The sequence below is a fragment of the Microcaecilia unicolor genome, chromosome 2 (genome assembly GCF_901765095.1).
Source record: "Microcaecilia unicolor chromosome 2, aMicUni1.1, whole genome shotgun sequence".
In the NCBI taxonomy this organism is placed as follows: domain Eukaryota; kingdom Metazoa; phylum Chordata; class Amphibia; order Gymnophiona; family Siphonopidae; genus Microcaecilia; species Microcaecilia unicolor.
Window position 1 is genome coordinate 172,095,511 of NC_044032.1, and position 16,439 is coordinate 172,111,949.

Below are 16,439 nucleotides of genomic sequence, written 5' to 3' on the forward strand. Positions count from 1 at the left end.
GGTAAAAACTGGCCTTAGTGCACCCTTATGCAGGTCTTTCCTGCACACTAAGGCCCATTTTCTACTACAGCTGTAACAATGGCTGCTTTCTAGTTTTGCATTAATGGCCATAGGCTAATGTTGCCATTAGCATGTGACCATTTTTAAAGATTACCACGTAAATTCTAACCACCGCCTATTTTGTTGGTGGTAAAGGCTCATGCAATACCTGTGCACTAACCAGTTAACATGCAACAATTTAGATGCATTAACTGATTAGTGCAGGAATGCCAACTCTCCAACCATGACATGCCCCCTCACAAAAATGTTGGAAACTAGTTAGCTCGCAGTTAGCACACACAGATTTCAGAGTTACTGCAGGATGCCTGAGCATGTCCCATGATGCTCCATTTTTTGCTGCATTAGGCACCCTTTATGATCTAACGCAGCTTAGCAGAAGGACCACATTGTGCACTAAAGGAAGTAAGAACAAAAACCAGGGTTATAGAAGGGCTACTCACGTTGTAAAATGCAATTGTTGTGTAAATGTAAACCCAGTGATGATGAAAAGAACTATCAGATGGCAGAAAGATAGTGGAGTAGTCATATTATAACATAAACATCCTGAAATAAACTTCATGCACGTATTGTGGGAAAATTAAAAATAACAAGTATATCATATTTGAAAAAAGGCTTACCACTGAGAATAAAAATGGTGGAAATGCAGAATTAAGTCAAAAGCAGTTGAAAAGCAGAAGAAGAAAAGGGGAACAAATGATGCGAGTGAATGCAGAGGCAAGCATATTGCAGTAGTTGGAATTGGGATGTAAAAAATAAAAATGGACATGAGGTAATAATGACTATCCCTAGGAATGCCATTCTGAGAGCAGTGCTGGACAGGGCAGGAGTGATTGAGCATCAGTCCTGCCCAAAGACCCCTCGGAACCCCCCCCCCCCCCCCCCACTGGACCACCAATGCTGCGAAAGATAGCCTGTTTGGGGGGCGGGGGGGCAAAGCCATAGGAAGTCTTGATCAAGAAGGGGGGATTGCTAATGAGGAGGGGGGACCCAGCCCAGGAGCATCGGGTCACAGCTTTGAAGCCTGATTGCTTCAGGATGGTAAAATAACCCCAGCATAAAGCTGGGGTTATTCTACCATGCTTTTTTGGCATTAACAGGATCTGCGTAGATACACCGTAACAGTATTTACATAATAATGAGATGCAAAATATACATTTGCATATTTTGCATCTCATTACTCCCTAACTCACAACGACTTAAATTTGGCCATGATATTTGGCGATATTTTAAGTCAAGCAGCATTAGGGCCAAATAACGTGCATTATGGCACTAACACCACTTGATGAATCCCCCCCCCCCCCTCAACTATCAGCTCCACAAGGAAGCTTCTACGTCTGAGCCAATCATTTTTTTTCAATGTTATCCCCCTCATTCTACTTCAGTGCCTCTTGCACACAAATTTATAAAATACTGCTATCCATGCAGGTAAGTGTACTCTTACGTGTGTAAGTGGTAGTGGTGTGCCCGAGTGCTATTCTATGATTACTCACTAAAGTGCTTTAGCACATAATTGTCAGAGGAGTGGGCATGGGCGGGGCATAGGTATGACTGACATTTATGCACATAACTTACAACAGAGGTACTCAACGTCAGTCCTTGAGGTCCGCAACCCAGTCAGGTTTTCAGAGTTTCTACAATTAATATGCATGAGATCTGTTTGCGTACAATGGAGTCAGTGCATGCAAAAGATATCATGCATATTCATTGGGGAAGTCCTGAAAACCCAACTGGGTTGCGGCCCTCAAGGACTGACACTGAGCATCCCTGACTTACAGAAAACTGTATTGTATGCGTATAATTGTCATATTGTTGCCAAAATTTATGCCTGCCGTAAATGTAGGCGCACTGATGCTGGTTTACGCTAGTATTTTATAAAAATACATATGCGCCTATCATAGGAGCCGACTTCTCAAAATGATTTAGGGTGCTAAACCCAATGGAAATAACTCCTTCCCTAGACACAGTCAAGGACTTTACCCAATACTGGGGGTTCTCAAGCACCCACAGAACCCAGAGAGCTTTGCTCCTATGGCACCTATAAATGTTCTTTTGGAATAGACTCACTGCCTGTGCTGATATGGCACCTAAATGTTGGCGCCCTGCTACATTTGGCTGCTCCAACTGCACATGCCAGTAAACATGTATACACTTCCGCAGATATTTTAGAAGAGGCTCTACATTGTCAGATCTCTTTCTGAAATACCAGCGGAAGTGAGCAAAGCCCAACCTGAATGTCTCCTTTCCAGGCTTAGAGACTACAATAATAACTGTAACAAAAGCACACCAAATCAGCAAATACAGCTACTTAGAACTTCCTCCAAACAAAACACTGCAAAATATCTTTCTTCTATGTTTATGCAGCGCTGCGTATGCCTTGTAGCGCTATAGAAATGCTAAATAGTAGTAGTAGTAGTAGTAGCAGTAGTAGCATTTGGTCTTAGTTTATGCTCTGCTTTTTCCCCCTGGGTTATTGCTATAGGAAAGATAAATAGGCCTGGAGAATGCAGTGCAGCTGAACAGAGCTTTCCCATCCTTTACCACAGTGTGTAGCTGCAGTTTACAGTGCTCTGCAACATAAGTCAGCTGTGCTTCAGTAAGATGTGAGAAAGTATTTGATTCTCCTTGAAACACAAGGCCAATTAGGAATGTGTTACAAACAGATTAACAGAGAACAAATAAGAGATTGGTCCAGAAATCCTTGTTTTTAGCTGCTGGTCAGATAAAGGTATTATTTAAGTCAGTTGGAATATCACTTATCACTTAATTTTCATCAGGTTTAAACACCTAACTCAATCCATTTCAGACTAATCAGGGCTAATACTTTACCTGTATATAGTCATGTAGGCATAGGAAGACTATTAACCATTTCTTCCTATGTCTATTTGCTATGATACTAAAGCTTGAAGGAATGTTTTGGCTTTTTTTTCATATACTGTAAATAAACCCTTGTCTCTCTTTCTTGAATTCTACTTAAACCATGGAAAACAGTAATTTGAGGGCATCACATCTTCTTTCTTTCTGCTTTCTAATTTCTACTGTTAAAGAAGCATGCATCTCATTTTATCAAATAACATAACCAGTTTGGATTTGGCACAAAAGTGCCCAAGACATTATTCATATAATAACTTTTTTCTTGCAAGTTACATGCATGCACTTTGAAACCCATGATATATCAAATGAAATATCTAATTGCCAGATTTCATTGTTTTAGGTTAAGAAGTGTAAAAATGGAACAACGAAAGCTGAATGATCAAGCAAACACGTTGGTGGACCTGGCAAAGGTTAGTAGGTGTCATGGGCTTCACCATTGCAGACCACATATTTAATTTAACGGAAGATCCAGCAGCTCTATGGACAGTTCTGTTCAATCACTTTTGATAGATACACATAACTTTGGAGCTAGGCAGACCTCACAAAACTGGGAATAGAGAGTTGGTTAGTAACTATAGGCCATTTAATTTGACTTGTGTGGTAGGAAATAAATGGAATTTCCACTAATAAAGCAAAGATAGCAGTATATTGAAGCCAGCAAATTGCAGTGTCTGAAGCAGCATGGTTTCACTAAAATGATGTTATGTCAACATGAAGTGGATGGTGGAGGTGACTGCTTATAGTGTACTTTGATTTCAGGAAGTCATTTGACCTCTACCAGTCAAAAGGCATATAAACAAGGTGAGATGTCGAAGGATAGGTCCTAACTTGGTTAGTTTAACTTTATTTAAACTTCAGAAAGAGGCTATAAACCTTTCTCTTCCCAAAGACTGCTTCATAATAATCCATCATGACTTCTACTTCCTAGTATCATCGATATCCTTTCTTTTAATGTTTTTAGTCTCATGCATTACACCTATGGTCTCTAATATTTCTTATACCTCATACTAATACTATCTGCTTTTGTCTCACCTAGAATGTAAACCGCACTGAATTCTGGAAAGGGGATATTAGCGGTATACAACTGAATTGAATTGAACTGAATTGAAATTGAATAATTTATAAACCACCTTTCTTAACAAAAACCACAACAAGATAGTGTATGTTTCAGAAAATCCAAGCAATGTACTAGCACACATATTGCTTCTTAATAACAAATATAATGTAGCATATCCTAAAATCAAGTTGATAACATTGAAAATTGTATAATAGTGCACTAAAAAGCGAGGTTGTCAGGTCTTTTCTAATGGCATCTTTTTTGGACTCCAGTATTCATATGCACTGGAGTTCATTCCAGAAATAGATTAATTGAGCTGTATGATAAGCTAAATGGAATTCACTTCAAGGATAGGAGTGGAGAGGATCTTGATGAGAACTTGACAGTTTATTCCTGGTTGCTGATCTGTTATTTCTATAAGTAAGATTGCATCTGCAAGGTAGAAATAAAAAAAATGAGATGAGGGGCATCACGATAAAACCTGCTTTAGATGTACAAGCAAAAAGAAAATTAGGGAATTAAAGAAGAGGATGACAAGAACTGAAAGATGGTTTAGAGAAGAGGAGGATCAGAAGAAAGAAATTAATCAGTTTTCAATGTCTGCTAGAATTTTGGGAGTTTATTTGGATTACAAATTTACGTTACAGACATAGGTAAATATATTAATCCAACGAGCTTTCTTTACCATGCACAAACTTCATAGAGTACATGAATACTTTGAACAAGATCAATTTTGCGTAATTGTACAAGCATTGATACTAAGCTTGTTGGATTACTGTAATGTTATTTATATTGGCTGTTCCAAGCAGTTGTTAGCAAAATTACAGTCTATTCAAAACATGACCTTATGATTGATTTACTCTTTTAAAAAATCCAATAGTATGTCTGGGAGTCTTGGAGGTTAACATGTGAGTTGAAGAAATAAAAATGTATTGGACTAATATATGAAGAAGTTTGGTGAGTGGAAGTGAGAGCTAAAGTGTGACTATGTTTTGGATAGACTTTAACCTTTTTGTGACCCTTTGGTGAGAGGAAGTTCTGCTCTAAAGTATAGTGTAAAGTAAAAATTTTGTTCTGATAATTATCAGAATTACCTAGTAGTGATTTTTTAGCTAATTGAAAAGCTGTGAGAAGGTGGTCCAAGATGGCTGCCGAGTGAATCGGACATGCGACAGCACTCCTGCGAATATCCACTAAATTTTGATTTTTTTCCTCTTATGCCAAAGAGAAGGGGAAAAGCTGCAGCTGCAGCTTCCCAGCAGCTAAGATCCCCAGCTGCTTCGGGTCCGATGGATTTATACTTGCAGAGAACTCAAGATTCGTTAATAGAAGGAAGCCGACAAAAGAATTGGTTGGACCGCTAGATGAACGAGGAGTAAAAGGGGCGATCAGGGAAGACAAAGCCGTAGCAGAGAGATTAAATGAATTCTTTGCTTCAGTCTTCACCAAGGAAGATTTTGGAGAGTTACCGGTGCCAGAAATGGTATTCAAAGCTGACGAGTCAGAGAAACTAAATGAAATCTCTAGAGACCTAGAGGATGTAATGGGGCAATTTGAGAAATTGAAGAGTAGCAAATCTCCTGGACCGGATGGTATTCATCCCAGAGTACTGCTAGAACTAAAAAATGAACTTGTGGAACTATTGTTAGTAATATGTAACTTATCCTTAAAATCAAGCATGGTACCGGAAGATTGGAGGGTGGCCAATGTAACGCCGATTTTTTTTTTTAAGTTCCAGAGGAGATCCGGGAAATTATAGACTGTTGAGTCTTACATCGGTACCAGGCAAAATGGTAGAGACTATTATAAAGTACAGAGCATATTAAAAAAGCATAGATTAATGAGACATATATAGCCAACATGGATTTAGTAAGGGAAATCTTGCCTCACCAATCTATGACATTTCTTTGAAGGGGTGAACAAACATGTTGATAAAGGTGAGCCGGTTGATATTGTGTATCTGGATTTTCAGAAGGCATTTGACAAAGTACCTCATGAAAGACTACAGAGGAAATTGGAGAGTCATGGGATAGGAGGTAGTGTCCTATTGTGGATTAAACTGGTTAAAAGATAGAAAACAGAGAGTAGGGTTAAATGGTCAGTATTTTCAATGGAGAAGGGTAGTTAGTGGGGTTCCCCAGGGGTCTGTGCTGGGACCATTGCTTTTTAACATATTTATAAATGACCTAGAGATGGGAGTAACTAGTGAGGTAATTAAATTTGCTGAGACACAAAGTTATTCAAAGTTGTTAAATCATGGGAGGATTGTGAAAAATTACAAGAGGACCTTACAAGACTGGGAGACTGGGCGTCTAAATGTAAGATAACGTTTAATGTGAGCAATTGCAAAGTGATGCGTGTGAGAAAGAAGGACCCGAATTATAGCCACATCATGCAAGGTTCCACATTAGAAGTCACCAACCAAGAAAGGGATCTAGGTGTCATCATTGATCATACGTTGAAACCTTCTGCTCAGTGTGCTGCGGCAACTAAGAAAGGAAATAGAATGTTAGGTATTAGGAAAGGAATGGAAAACAAAAATGAGGACGTTATAATGCCTTTATATCGCTCCATGGTGCGACCGCACCTCGAATATTGTGTTCAATTCTGGTCTCCGCATCTAAAAAAAGATATAGTGGAATTAGAAAAGGTGCAGAGAAGGGCGACGAAAATGATAAAGGGATGGGATGACTTAATACCATGCAAAATAGCTCTAGCAAAAAATAACTGGTGCTTAGTAGGTAAAGTGCTATATAACTCACGCTGCAATTCTATCATTGGGCAAAAAACTCCACGTACCGCAGGCTGAATCTCAAAGCCTCAAAAATTAAACAAAACAAAAAGGATCACTCTTCATATATGTATTTGAGTGGTGTCTTTCTTATATGACTTTTTTTGGAATATAAGCACCCTTCTACAAAAAAAGCAGGATTTTAATGCACAGCAAACCCAAAACTAATGCTGTATCAAGAAGGGGCATGCCCTCTATTTTTTTTATTGCAGGTCATGTGTTAACATCCAGATTAAGGTTCGGTACCTCATCCCGGTTAACTTGGAAGTACCTGCTGCCTCCTATATAGGAGGCAGTAAGTGGTCCTGTGTTAATTATGCATTTGCCAGTTACCGCACAGTAAGTGTCATATGCTTACTGGCTAATGCTTCCACACCCAGTCTCTTCCCATACCCCCTGATGGAAAAATTCAATAATTCATGGAAACAGGCAAACTGCAAAACCCCTTAATGTGGTCACGCGGTAGCCTGTCTCAGTTGGTTAACCATGAGTTAAGTTATAATACACATTTTAATTGCAGCTATTCACCCTCACCAGGAGATATACCCTCTTGTCTATCTATTTAATTCTTTTTGCCTCATATAATTTAGCTACATCTCTTATAATGTTCACTCCCAAGTATTTCAAGCAGCTGATAGCCCACTTGAATAGAATTCCTTTCAGATAGAACTTCAACTGAGATTTCATATTTATATTTAACATCAAAGTTAGATCAATATTGTCCTTAAATATTTTTCTGTACCTTTGAAGCTCCTTCATTATGAGAGGCAAGAATAACGTGGGGCTCAAAATTCACTGCATGATGTCATCTGCAATTAAAGCTATTTTGTGGTCTTTGTTCACAACCCTTAAACCTCTAATATCTCCATTTCATCTAATGGTTTACGCTAAAAGTTCTTTCTTCAACACAAGCAGTGAGAGTGAATAGCTCTGGCTGGTTCCTCTGCCTAATGGGAAGAGCTCCAATTAGCTTCCATTTATTCTAACATTTACCTCTGGGCTAGAAAATTATTTTGCAATGCACTGAATGTAATTCTCCCCTTGCTCCAATTTCCTAAGCACTTCCTGCATAAAGTCCTAATTCACCCTTGTCAAATACCTTTCAGCATCAATAGCTAATAACATAGCAGATACTCTGCCTCTCTGAACTACCCACAGTAAGTGGAAATTTCTCTTAATACTGTCCACAGCTTGCCTCCCAGACACAAACTTACTTGGTCTGCCTCTACCAGTCTCATTAATATACACAATAAAATTTGGGGGGATAACTGTTACAGCTGCCTGTCTCATTGATGGTTATAAAGTTATGCCAGTGGAGTGGAGGAGCAGCCTAATGGTTAGTGCAATGACTTAAGTTCCAATTCCCACTGTAGCTCCTTGTGACCCTGGACAAGTCACTCAACCTTCCATTGTCCCAGGTACAAAAACTTAGATTGTGAGCCCACTAGGGACAGAGAAAGTACCTGTATATAATATGTAAACCTCTTTGGTTGCACCACAGAAAGGAAGCATGTCAAATGCATTACCCATACCCATTTAACAACCCATTGAAAAGTCTAGTCAGAGGTCCCACCAATTCCTCTTCATAAAAACAGCCTATTAGCCTATTCAAACCTAGGAACCTTTTTACAAAGGTAAGGGCCTACGCGTATCCAGCATGCACCAAATCGTCATTACCACCCGGCTACCGCGTGACCCGGGCGGTAATTCTGAATTTGGGATGCACCAAAAACACGTGGTAGAAAATATTTTCTATTTTCTACTGCGAGGCGCCTACCCAGCGGTAAACAGCAGTTGGCACGCGCTGCATGCTTACCACCCAGGTAGCTCATGAGACCTTACCGCTAAGTCAATGCGTGGCGGGAAAGTCTCAGGCCAAAGATGGACACGCGCTGGTTTTCATTTTGCCGCACATCCATTTTTCTGCCCATTAAAAAAAATCCCTTTTCCAGACGCAGTACAGTAAGGGTCCAGCGCATGCCAAAAACAAGTGCCCACACTGCCGCAGGCTAGTTTTTGGGATGCCTTTGTAAAAGGGCCCCTTAGAGCTTTATCACAAAGGACTTCCTTTAAAGTTATTGGCACACTTAAACGCTGCTTCTTCCTCTAACCACATAACTTATCTTCCTCTTCCTTTCCATTGTAGACTTGAATTGCCTGTGAATTGTCTTTTCAGTTTCTTGTTAGCAAAGATTCATTAAACCTCCAAAATTTCTGCCCTTCCATTAATTTAACTCCTTTAACACCCACCCACCCACACTAGTACATAGTCCAAGAATGTGATATTCCCTATTGTAAACTCTGGAGCACATATGGGAGCAAATTCCTTTTAATTAAAATCATGTCATATGCATGTACAGCTTATGCGAAAGAAAGTAGAAGGAGGAATCCCTGCATTCTCCAGATATTTTAAAATAATCCAAAAAGCATCATAATTGAATTGTAGATTTCTTAACCACATCTTTAGTCACTCTTGACCTATCTCTGAAAAGATTCATAATCACCATGAAATCTCTTTCCCTCCCCCTCCCCACACACATGCACATCAAGTATACCACCTTACTCATTACTTCTGCAAAAATATTTTGATTCTTATCAAGTACATACATATTTAACAATTTCCATATTTACCCAAATAATGTTCACCTCACTAAAATATATCTCCCATCTAAAACCCTATGTACCATCTACAGGAGAAAGATGAGGTCTTAATTATAATTGAAAAGCCACTTTGTTCCCCACCACCACCACCACCACTTACACTGCAAAACAATCTGTGGAAACATTTTAGCTCTCAACACTTCTTCATTCTGTACTCTAAAACTTGTTTCTTACAGCATAACTATATCCCACCCCAGCCTCTTTACCTCTTCAAACTACAGCTGTCTTTCATTAAGACATTTATTCCCTCATTCTATAACAGGGCACCTGAATATAAGCAGAATACTACTGTTCATGTGGGTAAGTGGCAGTAGCACACCTAAGTACTATTCTGTAAATATGTGCTAAAATGGCTGAGCGCTTAAATGCAAGGGGCATTCACAGATTAGGGGTATAGGCATAGGCATGGCTGCAATTTATGCGGGCTACTTATACTGGGCGGCTAAATGGGAGGCTGGGTAGCTAAATGGCAGATGACGTTTAATGTGAGCAAGTGTAAGGTGATGCATGTGGGGAAAAAAGAACCCGAATTATAGCTACATCATGCAAGGTTCCATGTTAGGAGTTACGGACCAAGAAAGGGATCTGGGTGTCATTGTCGATAATACACCAAAACCTTCTGCTCAGTGTGCTGCTGCGGCTAGGAAAGCGAATAGAATGTTGGGTATTATTAGGAAAGGTGTGGAGGATGTTATAATGCCGTTGTATCGTTCCATGGTGCGACCGCACCTTGAGTATTGTGTCCAATTCTGGTCGCCGCATCTCATGAAAGATATAGTGGAATTGGAAAAGGTGCAGCGAAGAGCGACAAAAATGATAGCGGGGATGGGACGACTTCCCTATGAAGAAAGACTAAGGAGGCTAGGGCTTTTCAGTTTGGAGAAGAGATGGCTGAGGGGAGACATGATAGAGGTATATAAAATAATGAGTGGAGTGGAACAGGTGGATGTGAAGCGTCTGTTCACGCTTTCCAAAAATAGTAGGACTAGGGGGCATGTGATGAAACTACAGTGTAGTACATTTAAAACAAATAGAAGAAAATCTTTCTTCACCCAACGCGTAATTAAACTCTGGAATTCGTTGCCGGAGAACGTGGTGAAGGCGGTTAGCTTGACAGAGTTTAAGAAGGGTTTGGACAGTTTCCTGAAGGACAAGTCCATAGACCGCTACTAAATGGACTTGGGAAAAATTCACAATTTCAGGAATAGTATGGAATGTTTGTACATTTGGGAAGCTGCCAGGTGCCCTTGACCTGGATTGGCCACTGTCAGGGACAGGATGCTGGGCTTGATGGACCTTTGGTCTTTTCCCAGTAAGGCATTACTTATGTACTGTAAATTACAAATGTAAATATCAGTTTTAAGTGTTCCCATTTATACAAGCCATAGACCTGGTGTAAATGTGCATGCCTAAATTTAGGCGCACCAGCGATGGTGATACTTGCGTACATAAGTGTTATTATAGAATGGGTACACTATCCGAGCAAATATAGCACCTAAATATTGGCGTCCTTTATGGGGACTATTGTATTATATGACACCTACAATTAGGTGCCTGAAATGCACGATAGGAGCCTATTTTATGAAGGAAAGTAGGGGTGTGTGTGTATGTATGTATGTATATATATATATATATATATATATCTCAAACATATAAATGACAAGTGACCGACTCACCCGCAAATGTGCAGTAGAGACTTCCCTCTCTGTCCCGCCCTCGCGTCAAGACGTGATGACGTCAGAGGGCAGAAAAGAGAGGGAAACGGACGCTGCCGCTAGAGCCTGGAGATGAAAGAACGTCGCCGGTGCACCAACCTCAACCCCCCCATCCCCGACGTCGCTGCCGCCGCTCCCGCCCCCTCCATATCGGGCCCCCTGCACTGACATGACAGCGCCTCTCACCTCCGTGTGAGGGCAGGGGAGAGAGGATGGTTGGTGGACGGGGAGAGGCCAGGGGATACAGGAGGGCTGCTGGACATGGGGGGAGGGCAGGGGAGAGAGCAGGGTTGCTGAACATGGATCGGGGGAGGGGAGGGCAGGGGAAAGTGGAAGTTTGCTGGACATGGATGGATGGAGGTGAGAATTATTACATTTTGCAAAAAACAAATCTCGCTTGTTTTAACACGGGTCAGGAAGTCATTAAAAACTCACCTCTTCAAAAAAGCTTATCCCAACAATCCAACATAAATCCCCACACCCTGCAACACAACATGATCAAAGATCGTACTGTTACTATCCTCTTTCCCTTGATCCATGACGCCTGATTAACCTCTATCTCATCTGACCACAACACAATCATGTATTTGTTATCAACCGAAATGGCAAACGCCTTTACGGTACTTTGTAAGCCACATTGAAGCTGCAGATAGGTGGGAAAATGTGGGGTATAAATGTAACAAACAAATAAATAAATAAATAAATAAAATATATATATTAGCACATAGTTTATAGAATTTCCTCATTAACCCTTTGCCATTCCATGATCCAATCCTACATCGTGTCATTCAATATTCATCCAAACAACTGCTCACAAACACACATACACTAGACTGTAACCCTCCTCTTAACCGGATTCAGGAATAAGTTCCCAACCCCCAGCTCTTAACTACTCCTACCCTTCAATTCCCACCTCTCCTCCTTCCAATTGTAGCAGCTATCCTCCACTACTGGTGCCTCCTGTTGAAGAGTGCACCCTCAAAGAACAATTGATCATATGCTTATATTACTCAGTAACTCCTCATCCCCGCCATAACTTTTATTATACAATCTATGCCCCCCACTACCACCACCGCCACCCCCGACATGCTTCTTACTATTTTCACAGTCCTCAGGTATTTTTCATACTTACCTCATTCACCACTCTTCTATCTTCTTCTGGATCACCTACTTTCAAACTCAAAAGTCCATCTGTCTCCACTCGCACCTGAGATCACTACCCATGACCCCTTGTCCCAGGATCAGTTTTCCTCCTTTTGAGAGCTGTCTTTGGGATATGTCTTTCCCTTGACTATTAAACAGTGTGTTCAAGCGCTTCCTCCCATTGGGAGTTTTCTATCAGTGTGGCCATTCTATTATGCCTTTCTTCTTCTGTCCTTTTGTATCTTTTTGATTTGGCAGATTTTTAGTACATGCTGCTGCTGCTAGGGTTTTCCACACCTTTTCTGCTATCTTTGCCCTCCTAGTGTTGCCATTGAGGGTAAAAAAATTCCATAGAGGAACAGCTATTTATATTTAATTTTGTCTCTTTTTAAGACCTCAGTCATATCCTTTATCTCTTTTCATTTTTGCAGAATGATTGGTGAAAAGGGAGAATTGCATTTTCATTGGACTATTCCTAGTTGTCCTGCTTTCCTTCATAATGGCCTCCTTGTTAGAAAAATAGTAAATGAAGCCTACTATGTCTTTTGGCCACTTACCATGCTTGGGGCCAAGCTCCTATTGTCTACAAGCATTTCTGGAGCCTCCTCATCATAGGATAATACCAGTTTATTGATCTGTTCCACGTTTGCCACAGTCCTGATATGCCTGCTCCTCAGGCACTGCTTGTACCGTTATATTACTCTAATCTCTTTTCAAGGTTTTTGGTTTTCTCCATCAGGTCTACTACACTTGTTCCCATGCTCTCGAACTAGTGCTGCAGGTCTTTCAGCATTTCTTTCTGATGTTCTCCTCTAAGCTGCAGCTATCCCACTCTAGCACCAAATTCTACCATTTCCCTTCACAGATGGGTGACGGCTATTTTGATATCAGCTCTAATTGAAATGCTGTATCATCAGCCAGCCAGTCCCACATATCTTTTCTTGTAATTTCTATGCTTTCTTCCTCTCCTCCACCATTCCTTTAACCATTGTCCAAATCAGATTCTGACTGACCGGACTGCTACACTGCAATACTGCCCAAAGTGCTTTTCCCACCTCTGCTCTCTTTAATATTGTAGGACCTTGGTCTTCATTCCCAGTCCTAGAGGGCCACCAACAGATCAGGTTTTCAGGGTAGCCTTAATGAATATGCATGAGAGAGAGAGTTGCCTAGGCATGCAACTCTCTCTTCATGTTCATTAGGGATATCCTTAAAACCCAACCTGTTTGCAGTCCTTGAAGACTGGGAGTGAATATCACTGTCATAGGATGATGGGAAGCCTTCTGATTTCTTGTGTGCCGACATAACTATTTTACCACATATGATAATTCACTTTTATTGCACTTAGGCTCTGCATAGCAGCCTTTCTTTTCCGCAGACATTACGCCTGTAACTGCAGAGTTTTAACACAGCTTAGTATAAGGGAGCATAGAAGTCTTGCAGTACTGCAGGAAAACAGATTAGGTGTTCCAGAGACAGTCCTGGCATTAAGCCTCTGGACAAGGTAGGAGAAGTAAGTATATTGTGATTAGAGAGTCAGGGAATTGCACTTTGAGTCCGTAGTAGCTTCCACTAGCGTCTGTGCCTTACTGTAAATGATACTGCCCTAAATTGTGAAAGTAGAGTTTTTGTTGTCTCTGACTTTCCTCCCTTTCTCCAAGTGTAGCAGTTTTTTTTTTTTAATGTCTCCCAGAAGAAGTAATGGAAGCTCCCCTTCTGCATCAGGGTTCTGGCCTGCTCTCTCTCCTTTGCTTCAGGGGCATACAGTATCATTTTAGACAGATATGATAGCATAGTCAGGCTGTATTACACTATTTGAGCAGTAAAGGTTCACTGTGATGTTCTTTCCATTATTTATCCATTATTCTATTCAAGTTGTCACAGCATTAGGAGGTTGTTTAATTGGAGGGCCTGTGATGCCTACACTGAAGACTTCACTGATGAGGATGGGGTCTCTCTATAATGCCATGATTGGCCTGGTCCCAGTATGGTGACTGACTGGTGGCCTGTGACTGCAGCTTATCTCAGAGGGCTGGCATCTCTGCTTGTTATGAAGATAGATTATGCAGGTTATGAAGTAGTGTCCAGTTGATAATGTCTTCCAGAAGGACCATCAATTTGCTTGCTTGCAACAGATCAATGATTCCAGAGGAGTTTAACTATGCAGTTAAGGAGGACTCAGGTTCCAAGGCTAGATAATTTGTTAGGCAGCTTGTATGATTACATAAAGAAAAACCCCAGAAATAGCTTGCATGGTGGTAACCCAGCGATAATGGGGCATCGCCGTGCGTTGCCTGGTTTCCATGGGAGCCCTTCTTGCCACTTCAAAGAGTGACGGTAAGGGCTCCCTTCCGCATGGCCACGCGGTAAGAGTTCTCTTACCACATGGCTATGTTTGTCGGGGGCTTTTCACCTGCTGCGATAAAAAGGGCCCTGGAGTGTGGGAAAAATCCCCCCCCCCACCCCCCGCCACTACTGCAGGGCCCTTTTTTCCTGCAGCTTGGTAAAAGGACCCCTGAAGGAGGAAGTTATCATTGTGGGCTATTGTTAATTGAGTTATTTTACCACAAGTCATGCTATTTTAGCATGGGGTTCTATTTGAGACCCTGTACTAAAATAGCACAATTTCGGGTAAAATAACCCATTTTAGCAGTAGTCCATGTTGATAACGTCCCCTCTTAAGCTAACACTCATAAATTAATTCAAAACTCATTTGTATGTCATTGAGATAAGCTGTTAAAACAAGCTCATTAACCTACTCTGTCAGTAACCATAAGGTTTTGCACTTTCCGTACCTTAATGTTTTGCTGTAGCTATCAGCTTTGAGTGACTTTCTGCGTATCTGTTTTCTCATTTCAGACACAAAACATCATGTATGACATGATTTCTGATTTAAATGAAAGAAGTGAAGACTTTGAGAAGAGGATTGTTGTTCTAGAGACTAAATTAGAGACATTAATTGGCAGCATTCAAGCTCTCCCTGGACTGATAAGTCAGACGATTAGCCAGCAGCAGAGGGACATGGTTGAAGCCCAGCTGCAAAATTACGACAAGCACGTTGCCTACAGTGCTGAGCGCTCACGGTCCTTGTCAAGAAGGAGGAGGTCGTCCTCCACGGCACCACCAACTTCATCAGAAAGTAGCTAGAAGAGAATAAGTTATCTATAAATATAAAGACTTTTTTGCCATCATATGGTCAATATTTTAGCTTTTATTGTAAAGCCCTATGGTTCTAATCAGTGTTATCCAGATTCTGATGTCAGAATCCTGGGACCTGAACACAAAGTTTTAGGCCAAATGAAGAGAACTTTTTTTTTCAGATGCACAGTGAATGAACCTATCATTGCTATATAGATTATTCCTCCTGTAATTTCACTAACTTTTTATTCATGCACTTAAAAAAACTTTACTACTATATAATATAATAAAATGTTAATTTCTGCACATCTTTGCTTGGTCACTAATTTCACATTATTTAGTGTTATTCTAAGTTCTAATTCAGAAGGTACAAATGCATAAAAGAACAATGATTGTTGCCTCTAGAACAGTGATTCACTTACAGGCTTCCATGTACAACCATCAGTCTTGTAGGTACACAAATATTCCATCACTAACTGTAGTACATATTCACATTGTTCATTATTGTTCCTGAGTTATGCATGGATTTCAAATGTTACTTTTGCGCTGCTAGTTCTTGTTAATGAACTAGAAAGCAAAATTGTCAGATTTTCATATAGTCGAATATCATTGTACTGATGAGTAAAACATAAGCCTATCTCCATGAGTAGAGCTTTGATTTTAAAATGTAAACTTTTGAAAGCAAAATGCATATATTCCTTCCTCTTCATTCTGTAAACTTAAGGCCCTTTTACCAAGCTGCAGCAAAAGGGTGTTGGCACTGGCGTCGACGCTTGTTATATATGTTCGCCGAGGCCCCTTTTACCGCAGCTGGTAAAAGGGAAGTCTCACTTTCCTACAGGAAATGGCCGGGTGGCAAATAAAGCACTTGCCACGTGGCCATTTCGAGGGAGCCTTACCGCCACTCATTGCCTGATTACCGCCGGGTATGCTCTGGCGCTACAAAAATACATTTCTGTAGTGCCAGAAATGATGCGCTAGGGGTGGGAAATAATGCCGGGCT

The 16,439-nt window shown here is 40.8% G+C and overlaps 1 protein-coding gene across 2 annotated transcripts in view; it reads left to right on the top strand.

The window, feature by feature from the left end:
• KCNN2 (potassium calcium-activated channel subfamily N member 2) overlaps nt 1-15,740 on the top strand; it is a 306,088-nt gene extending 290,348 nt beyond the window's left edge. The window contains exons 7-8 of one of the 2 annotated variants that reach the window (XM_030192324.1): nt 3,272-3,341; nt 15,158-15,740. In XM_030192324.1, coding sequence (XP_030048184.1) covers nt 3,272-3,341; nt 15,158-15,445 — 358 coding nt within the window. In that variant the 3' untranslated portion in view covers nt 15,446-15,740. The remainder of the gene's footprint in view (nt 1-3,271; nt 3,342-15,157) is intronic. The other variant, XM_030192323.1, reaches the window with a different exon arrangement.
• Nucleotides 15,741-16,439: the final 699 nt, after the last annotated feature.